The sequence below is a fragment of the Euphorbia lathyris genome, chromosome 6 (assembly GCF_963576675.1).
Source record: "Euphorbia lathyris chromosome 6, ddEupLath1.1, whole genome shotgun sequence".
NCBI classification, from domain to species: Eukaryota; Viridiplantae; Streptophyta; class Magnoliopsida; order Malpighiales; family Euphorbiaceae; genus Euphorbia; species Euphorbia lathyris.
This window is the reverse complement of record NC_088915.1, coordinates 49,462,157-49,472,700: the sequence shown is the minus strand read 5'-3', so window position 1 is coordinate 49,472,700 and position 10,544 is coordinate 49,462,157. Positions and strand designations below refer to the sequence as shown.

The following is a 10,544-nucleotide window of genomic DNA, read 5'->3' as shown; positions in this document are numbered from 1 at the left end:
GCGTATAGAGTCATCTAGATTGTCCCATTTACCCAATATCATGTATGGCCACATCGATGCGCCCCTGATTGCGGCTTTTGTGGAGCGGTGGCAGCCAGACACGTCATCATTTCACATGCCGTTTGGTGAGATGAGCATTATGTTGCATGATGTGTGGCAGATTTTGCGCATCCCCATCGATGGGGCTATGGTGACTGCTGATGCGAGTGTTGAGGAGCTTCAGTCTTATGTGATGGAGTTGTTTGGTATGACTCGGGAGGAGTTTCAGAAGGGTCACTACAGTAATGGCGGTATACGAGCGGCTTCCGTCCTGGATTATTGTCAAGGAGATCGGATTCCTGATGCACAGACTACTGCTTGGACGTTTCTGATGCTCGGTTGCACATTGTTTGTGGATAAGAGTGGGGACCGCATTCGACCTTCTTGTCTGTTGGAGGTACAAGACTCTGTAGCTGGAGCCATTGGACTCAATACAGACACAACCTGTAACTCGACCGAACAAAACTGAATCAAAACAGCAACTGTTTGTTATCCAGAATCAATCAGAATCAACATGTAACTCATATAAAGCTGACTGGATCAATCCAGATCATTACAGAATCAATACAGACTCAATACAGACATAACCTGTAACTCGACCGAACAAAACTGAATCAAAACAGCAACTATTTGTTATCCAGAATCAATCAGAATCAACCTGTAACTCATATAAAGCTAATTGGATCAATCCAGATCATTATAGAATCAATACAGACTCAATACAGACACAACCTGTAACTCGAACGAATAAAACTGAATCAAAACAGCAATTGTTTGTTATCCATAATCAATCAGAATCAACCTGTAACTCATATAAAGCTAACTGGGTCAATCCAGATCATTACAGAATCAATACAGACTCAATATAGACACAACCTGTAACTCGACTGAACAAAACTGAATCAAAACAGCAACGGTTTGTTATCCAGAATCAATCAGAATCAACCTGTAACTCATATAAAGCTAACTGGATCAATCCAGATCATTACAGAATCAATACAGACTCAATACAGACACAACCTGTAACTCGACTGAACAAAACTGAGTCAAAACAGAATCAATCAGAATCAACCTGTAACTCATATAAAGCTAACTAGATCTAAGTTGAACCAATCTTGTCCATTGTGCTGTCCTAGCTGCATAAATGCGATCCCACCCTTCAACGCTACATTCATGGTGTTGTTTCCACCATTCTAGTACATGGAGGACTGGAAAATTAGGAGATAAATTTAAACGAATATAGTGGCGACAGTGCGTACCCAAATGAGCTATGAAGATCTCTCGTTCTGGTCTTGTAGCAGTGGAAGGGGCATACACTGGTAAAACAATATCACAAAAACTAGAGTTAATTCCACCCAGGTAACCGAAAAACATTACAGCAACATTGTACAATGTAGCAATCAGAAACAAGTCATCATAAACGAGCATCCAATGCTCCTGCGAACAAGCTCCACCGTCCCAACTGATTCTATTAATTGCTGCATCAACACCATCAATTAACACAGTTTCATACCGAAAACGGTTAGCAATTACTTCATTCCTAAGGTGATTCCTAACTGATTGCCACTTCTCTTCGGTGCCAAAAATGTATGAAGAAACAACACGGAAGCCACAATTTCCATCACCGACTACGTCACAATATGTTTCAACGTAGGGCTTAATGATCCCAATTATTTTGTCAGAATGAACGAAATCATTAACTTCATACGTATTTCCATCTGTATTGAGTGAAATAAGATATTGTAAAACGCACATAACTTATGTTAAGTGTAAATGAATTAGATATTGCAAAACTGTATTACCTGAGGATGCAAAATTATGGACAGATGATGAAGAGCTTTTCCTACCACTTCTACCATGGGTCATAGACGAATTACTAGAACGAGCACGTCCACGCCGAGTTTCGTTGTACTCCCAGGCACTAGGCGTATGTTTTGTAGATTTACCCGCCTTCGGCCGTCCTCGAACTTTAATTTTCACATCAGGTTCGGTGTAATGTGCTTGATCAGGGTGTAGTTGATCATGTATAAGTATTAAAATGTTCCGTAGCAAGGCTGGGTCACCTTTAGAGACCTGGTCGACTAAGGATTTAAAATAGCTCCGATCCTCTGTCTGATCATGACACCCTTCAGTTTCATGAGTCTGACCATAATTAATCAAAAGTGTTCTCCAGAACACATGAACCCTCTCAACACTGATCATATCGCCAGACTCATAAGCTTGTTTGATCTCACATGCACATGGTATCTGATGAGAGGTTCTTAATACACAACCACAAAGCGCATTCACTTCATGGCTCAAACTTCTTATGCGAGCTAACTCAACATTGATCAGTTGCATGCAGTAGTGTGAGACTTTGCATACCAGGTAGTTAAAGGGGAATCCGGAGTAAAAGACTCCTTTATGAAGCCTGGACTGCTCAAGAATGTACCTAATAAGAACATAAACATACTATCAGTTGATTGAGATTTACAAATACATGATAAGAATACAAACATCTTCTAATAGAACGTATTAAAAATACCTTATATTAGTTGCCTGGGCTTCTATCTGCTTGTGAACCTTCTGCCATACCGTATCCAGTGATCCTGTGACTGTATTGAGCCATTGCTTTAGACTCGCATGTTCGCTCTCCACACGACAAGTGGTTGTGTTGCCAAAATGTATGAAATTTTTCGTCCATGCAACAACAAAATTCTCTTTATGCACCAACCACGCCTCCTCAACGTACGAGATCAGAGTTTGGTACCTGCTCATCGAATCCTGCATCTTGCCCAGATTTTCCTCGTACTCCGCAATGGATAAAGATTCAATTAATGTTCTCCATTTTCCATTCTTGAATTTACCGGCAATTGATTTGTCTCCCATAATTCTGTACGCCCGATCTTCTACATCCTTATTTATATGCCAGGTGCATAGCAAATGTGCTGTATGTGGGAAAACCTCCAGAATCGGTTTCAACAACCCCAACTCCCTATCACTGACGATAACAGTCGGGTTGAGATCAAACCCAATCAAAACCCTCAGCCGCTGCAGGACCCAACGGTAACTTCCTTCAGTCTCATCTTTAATGATGGCATATGCGATCTTGAAATTGTTATTGCAAGGCGTCATCCTAACAATTTCAACAAATGACATTTTGTACTTGTTGGTTTTGTACGTTGAATCAATGCCGATGTACCAGTGATAAGTCCTGAATAAATCTACTGATTCTGGATGTGCCATAAACACATGTGTAATCACGCTAGAATCACCCTCAGTTTGCGTATAATGAGCATATTTGTTCTCGAGAGCAATATGATAGAACTGACTAGCCAAGTCTCTACCTTCGAACCCATCCTTCCTCATCTTATCTCTATAGTTGTAGACATGTTTAATTATTGGGTTGTCTTCAGGATGCTTTTCTTTAACGACTGCTAAAATAGCACAAGGCTTTGCTTGAGCCGAACTCATATCACGAACGATTAATTTAGATGCGGTACTGAGTTCGCTCATCTGCCGACTTCCCTCTGGATACACACGTAACGAATGATTGTGCTGACCAGTTAATCCAGCCTTAGCCTTTATCCCCCAACCAGTAAGGTCTGACCGTTGATAGGCTTTAATCTCAAATTTACACCTGCACGCTTTAGTTTTAGTTTTTCATATTAACCCTGCGTCATCTGTTTTCCCTCTGTAGCGTTCACCTCGTGAACATCTCAATTGATTTTGCTTTCCACCATGTTTATGCGAAGATATTATAATCTCAAACCCAATTCGAATAGCTACTTGTTTTGCCCAAGTAACAACATCTTCACACGAAGGGAAAACGGTGTCCGTTATAAAACGAGAACTGTAATCAATGCCGTCGGGTTGCCAATCTTCTAACGGTTCCTGAATATATAAAAAATGCATAATATGTATTAACAATACGCACAAAAATGTACAAAAATGGCATTCGGGTGCATAATAGGTAGTAACAATACGTGTAAAAATTAAAAAAATATAAATTTAGGGCTTAGTCGGGCAGTCTGCACGTTAAAAATTACAATTCCGAGCTTGTTCGGGCCTCGTATAGGCTAAACGGACAGACTGCCCCGTTAAAATGTAAGAAATGGGGCAAATTATGCCTAAAGGGGCAGCCTGCCCGTTCCACCGTAGGTGGGAACGGGCGGGTCACGCTGCTCGTCCGGCCGGCGGAACGAGCGCTGCGTGCCGCTCGTTCCGCAGGCCGAACGAGCGGCGCATGCCGCTCGTCCGCACGGCCGAACGGGTAGTTCATCCGTTCGGCCGTGCGGACGAGCGGCATGCACCGCCCGTTTAGGCCAATTCGGTATGAAAAAAAAAATTTAAAAATTCAAATAACGAAATTTTAATTTAAATTTATATCGTAGGATTACCTCGTGTACGAAATCATGGTCTTCGGGAATGCTCGGGTCCATTTTCGTCCAATTCGGGTTTTTAGGCTTGGGAGAGAAAGAGAGGAAAAAAAAGTTTTGGTTTTTGATAAAAAATTATGACAAGGACATAAATGTCAAAAGGGTGCGGTGGGTGAAAAAAAAATTGCGGTACATAGCAATACCTTTTTATATATATGTTTAGATATGCAGTTAAATAACAAAAATTGTAACTGTAATTAAATTTTTTGTTGAATACGACCTGGGATTAATAAAGTCAATGACTTGTTATTCTGTCAGTGTCACCTAATTGCCGTGACAAAAATAGATGACCTATATGTTACTATTGATATGTGAATGGAAAAAACCATTTTATTAGCCAATATAAGAATAAGAGAGAGTTGAAATGTCCCCATCTATTAGCAAATTCTGTATCTTATTTACAGGTAGGAATTGAATTGACTGCTCTCCTTCCTTTCCAAAGATTTTAGAGGTCTACCTGACCATTAAACTTAACAAAACATTCCCAGAGGAAGAAGGAAGGGACAACAAACAGAACATCCTCTACATAAATAGGAATTAGGAAGGACAACCTTAATTTGAGGTGTGGATGGATACAAACAACTGCTTTTCAAGTTATAACCCTTTCTAGAACACTCTTGGCACCTGTTTTGGGGTTTCTCATCATCACAAAGTTATGCCTGCATTTGTGGAATGATGGGCTTTTCTTACCAACACCTACACCAACACCAACTTGTTATGGTTTATCAAGCTTTTACCAATACCATGATTTTGCATCAGAACTTCATCCCATTTATTTTGGTGTACTAAAAGAAATTAGGCAGGAGTAATGATGTTCTTCTTTCCTTAATTTGTCTCAAAATTTAAGCATTCACATTTGGCAGAAAATTTTGTTAAAGGACAAACCATCAATCAATGCCTAAATTTTGCAAAATTGAATTACATAGGCTAAAATGATAAGTTGTGCTAGCACATTTTGATTTTTTCCCATCACTGAAATATGTATCAAGTTGAATTCATTGCTCAACCTCAGCTTCAGGACACACTACATTTTGTTTACAAGCATTCACCAATTCCCCTTCTGATAAGGAAAACCTACTGTATCTAAAAAATTATCTATACTTAAAGCAAAGCAATCAAATATGACATTTACATCTTTACAATTTGTAACCCGATTAGATACTCTCGTGTCGTGTGCTTATAATGCCTGTGTTAGCTGATCAAGATTAGAGCACCTGCCTTAATCTGTGTATTGAAGTTATGATTGTGATGCAGAGTCCGATTTCTGATCAAAATCAGCTGAGGCTTGGACTTGAGCTGCATATTGTAAGTTCCAAAGCACGTCCTCAAACGAAGGACGACCTGAAGGCTCAGGAGATATGCATTTACTAGTTATGGAAACCACGATGGATAATGATTCCTGTGCACATGTGGTTAAAACAGCTGGGTCCACAACTCGTCTTCGACCATCCTGGCTGCCAAAGGATGCCTGGAACACCAAATGTCACACTCTCAAACTTGTGTTACCAACTGAAGCAGTGTATTTTAATTGTAGTAATTAAAGTTTTGTAGAAAGAGTTTATGGTATTGGAACAACAGCTAATGTGGAAGGAAAACATTCCGGTTTTCATTCTGGGAGATGAGATTGGTACATGAAATCTCATTACACATTTTTAAGGCGGAAGAACTCAATTGATCAAGGAAGTTCAAGTTTTATCCAGAGTTTTGTTAGGAAAGCAAACTTAACAGAATAGGTCCATATTTTGCCCCTAACGTTTTTAGGAAAGTGCAGATTTACTGCTCAGGTACGAAATGGTAAAACTTTGTCCTCAACGTTTCCAACCTGGAGCAATTTCGGGCTCAAGTAACAGTCCCATTTACGGGTTCCGTTATCTAGCCTAACATTGTTCCTAGTTCGATAGGTTGAGCCCAAAATTTTACTATTTCCTAGTATAGAAGACTATTGATAAGTGTGATAACATTCAAGGATTGGAAATTTTAGGATATAAAAGCATTCAACCATACCATTTCATTCAGCAGAAATGCTTCCCCTTTTCCGGTCACTATTGGACCGACAAGTGATTCAAGAAGAATAAACCCAAAGTTGTAAACATCATCCTCCATATTTGTCCTGTGACTGCATAAAAGCACAATAAACTATTAACCATTAAAGAGGTGATAACAGCAAGTGAATAAATTAAGCAGCTAGAACACCATAGTTTTCAATAAAGTAAGCATTGTCAAGAATTCCTAATAAACATGAATCCTTTGTCCATTTAAAGAGAGAAAATAAGAGATGGAGCAAGAACTTCTTGCAGAGATAGAAAACAATTAGCAGGAACAGTTCATACCGTGATTTTGGGGTCTCTGCCTTTACCTACAGCACAGATAAGATAAATGAGAGTGACCAATTGGAACCAAGGCACTGTTACAGTTAAACAAGTTAATACTATAAGGTCTGAAGAATACCTCAACTTTTTCAACTTCTTGCGTGATTACAGCTATGCCATAGTCACTCAGTTTTGGAATTTTATGCTCATCAAGCAATATATTATTTGTTTTCAGTCGATTGTTGAAAGTTCCAGGAAACACCCCAGTATGTAGAAAATGCACAGCCTTGGCTGCACCAATAAGAATTGCCAATCTATCTGCCCAGTTTAGGACTTTCTCCGGGCAAGTTTCTGTATATAGATGAGTGATATTAAACCTCATGAATTCCTTAACCCCCATCCTATCTCTCACGGACATTAATAAACATACCCATTTATATGCTCAAATAAAAGGTTATTGATTCTAGCTCTCTGGAAAACTGACCTGAAAGATGTGCACGATAATTTCCGTTAGGCACATACTCATAAATAAGGAAAATTTTGATGACACTTAAATCATCTTGTCCGTTGTTGTCAATGCAATAACCCAAGAAACCAACCAAATGTGGATGATGAAGCTTTGACAGTAAATCTAGCCGAGCTTTAAGATTTTGAATTGAATTTTTCTTCAATAAATTCAGAGACCTTATGGCAACAATGTTACCATTTTCCAATCTTCCTCTGTAAATCTGAAAAAAGAAAGGAAAGGAGAAAAACTGAGCATTGAACTATTAATAAACCTTGGGTGGTGGACACAACAATATCTCAATCAAGAGATCACATAAACTATTATTCCAACTTGTAGGTGAACAATGAATGAAGCACCTGACATGAATAATCATATTAGAGATGTTAATTGTCGCATGCTGATAATCAAATCTAGAGCTTGCAACAAGCCATAGATTTTTATTTTAAGAACTGGGACACAAAGAAGAACTTCTTTGCATAAGCAGGTCCTAATTAGTTTGTTGGAGTCATGAATACTTTTGTTAGCTGCTAAATTTGAACAGTCTGTATGAATTCTTGAGAAGTACCTTTCCAATGGAGCCTTCACCCATAAAAGTTGATGAATCAAAGTTGTTTGTGGCTTCTGTCAACTCTTCAAATGAGAACACGCGACATGCTGAGGAACCTTGTGCAGCAAACCTGGCTGTTTGAGAAATGAATCCTGAATAGAAAAGAAAAGAAACAATTTCCATTAAACTTTTGCACATTCCCGATGAGGAGTTCAACTTTGAGAAAGTAATAGTAACAAGAAAACTCAAAATTTGCAACTTACTGGCATTTGCCAGGACTTCAGCCGAAACTGCAGTAGATGTGTTATCTTGCACAACCTTGGAAACTATATTATGCTCAAATGTCTTCCTAGAACGGTACCTTCTGCACAAAAACAGAATCCCTAATGCCAAAAGCATCAGTACTACAACTGTTCCGCTAATGACAGCAACAAGTGTTCCTGTAGCTCTGCCTCTTGATTGCTTGACCTCCATATTGATTGGTTCACAGTATGAATTTCTATGCTGGTTTTGTCCGTCGACTGAGAAACAATTCCCTCCAATTTTAACTGCTCTCCTACTATCCAAGCAAGAGGGAAGTCTACCAATTAACTTGTTTTCAGAAATATCAACAAACCCAAGATTTGTACCACAATTGAGGTCATTCGGAAGGGATCCACTAAGTTCATTGGAAGCTAAGTTCAAATATCTGATATTTGGCAAAGAGAACAAGGAAGATGGTGGTGTTCCACTCAGGTGATTTAAGGACAAATCAAGATGTTGTAGCCTACTCAAATAACCAAACTGTGCTGGAATATCTCCTGAGAAGGTATTATTGCTTAGGAGAAGTGTAATCAACCCTTTAGGCATAGAAGGTAAGCCAGAACCTAAGTTGTTCTCTCTCAAATCCAACAAGTGCAGGTTACTTAAGGTGCTTAAATCTGGCAATTCACCAGTAAGCTCATTGTGACACAAGGCAAGATCAGTTAATGTTGGTATTCTGCATATTGAAGAAGGAAAGTTACCCTCAAACCTGTTATACTTTAAGCTCAATACAGTAAGATCCGAAAATGAATCAAACCAATCAGGTACTGATCCATTGAAAAAATTTCCATCTAATATTAAGGACTTGAGCTTAACACATCTTGATAACTGAAGAGGAACTGAACCAAAAATAAAGTTTGAGCTCAAATCCAGAAACTCAATTGAAGACAGCCTGTGAATTTTATCAGGAAGTGGTCCCCATATCCCCAAAGAAACCAAACTAACAGACCTCAAACTTGTTAATCTTGTAAGTGTAGTAACAAAAGAATCAATTGAGAAACTCTGAGATAAAGTCTGATTAGGAATTGCAAATCCATTGAATTCACTAACCTTTCCAAGTTTATCCCCTCTAATCTTAAGCTCGGAAATAGCATTGTCGTGGCAAATGATGCTAACATGCAAAGTCGAAGATAAGTTGCAGAAGTCGCCATTGTAAGTTCCCCAAATATCCAATTGTGAAGGGTACTCCAAATGCTTTCTCAGCTGCAGTAGAAGTTGAGCCTGATTAGTCTGCAATTCATGGGTTCCAGAGAAGAAGAGAGCCCATGAAAGATATAGTAAGAAAAAACAGCTGGACCACCTCATTTAGGACTAATTTCAAGCACCAACCGGTCTAAGTTTCACCAAATGCATGGTAGAAACCATTAAAAACGGAACTCTTCAAGTAATGACAACTTAAAATTGAAGTTTTTCCTTGAAATCAAGAACATAATTCAGGAAATGTAGACTTGAAATCAGGGCGGGCAGCAGGATAGACTCAACACAACACAGAGTTAAAGCCCTTGTTCAACCGACCAAATTCGAGGAAACCCAGAAATAAAGGTGAAATCCAAACGGAATGAGGAGAAAAGCAAAGAAGAAAATCTCGTGGGAAAATTAAAGGAGATGTTTTGCGGATAACCGCCTAAAGAGTTAAGAAGCATAGATAAAAGCCATGAGCAAAAACATTAGAATGTGAAGAAACAAGTAAAGTTAATGAAAGAGGCAAAGAATGTAGTTAAAGTTAAAGCAAAGACGGACGAAGGAAGAGACAAGATAAAGCCTCGAGAAGAGGAAGGTAATAGTGTTGTTCTAAGAATGTCAACAATAAATGTGCTTGAAATAAATGAAGAAAGAAGAAGAAGAAGAGTGGATTCAATCAAATAATGGAGAGGAGGTAGTTGTAGTGTGGGAACAGAAATTGATAACAAGCAATTACTGCTGAGTAAATCAATGCCATGGTCATGGAAGGAAAAGCCAAGTGTAAGGAAGGGATTTTAGGTAAAAGCTACACTACACAAAAATGGAAGGTTTTCTGTTATGCAAGTAATTGCAGGATTTGTTTGATTTGGGGGCTCTGTATTTGTCCTCTCATTCTTCTTGTATTAACACCATTGCCATCACATGGGCTAGTTTACTTGAATAATATGAAAGTTGAAACTGCCTTTTCCTCTAATTTCCTAACATGTGCTTGCAATATACTAACATGCTCAACACCAGTGGTTGTGATTAGAAATTTCCCAGTAAACTCATATCACTCTAGAATGATTGAGGAACATTCTAGAAATTTTTTGTTGCGAGGAGTAATTTGCAGTTTGTGAGAATATTATGTAATAGAAGTATTTTCCTAAAGGTGACATGAAATTGAAGTATAAAGTAATATTAAAATCTAAAATGGAGTGATCAGTGGTTAATAATAATAATGGGGGTATAGTTGTTGG

At 38.7% G+C, this 10,544-nt stretch overlaps 1 protein-coding gene across 1 annotated transcript; it reads right to left on the bottom strand.

Annotated features, from left to right (window-relative positions):
• Positions 1-5,437: 5,437 nt before the first annotated feature.
• On the bottom strand, positions 5,438-10,286 carry LOC136234096 (probable inactive leucine-rich repeat receptor-like protein kinase At3g03770). Its single transcript, XM_066023863.1, has 7 exons — positions 8,085-10,286; positions 7,840-7,973; positions 7,251-7,494; positions 6,906-7,117; positions 6,788-6,813; positions 6,462-6,573; positions 5,438-5,925 (listed from the first exon to the last, which is right to left on the bottom strand). The coding sequence occupies exons 1-7, from the start codon at positions 9,427-9,429 to the stop codon at positions 5,695-5,697; spliced, it is 2,304 nt and encodes a 767-aa protein (XP_065879935.1). The 5' UTR covers positions 9,430-10,286; the 3' UTR covers positions 5,438-5,694.
• Between the last annotated feature and the right edge of the window lie 258 nt (positions 10,287-10,544).

Coding starts and splice junctions, on each gene's coding strand:
- LOC136234096 (XM_066023863.1), bottom strand. CDS start 9,429: ATGAGGTGGTCCAGCTGTTTTTTCTTACTATATCTTTCATGGGCTCTC. Junction 7,118..7,250: donor TTATCGTGCACATCTTTCAG/GTCAGTTTTCCA, acceptor ATCTATATACAG/AAACTTGCCCGGAGAAAGTC. Junction 6,814..6,905: donor AAGAAGTTGAAAAAGTTGAG/GTATTCTTCAGA, acceptor TCTGTGCTGTAG/GTAAAGGCAGAGACCCCAAA.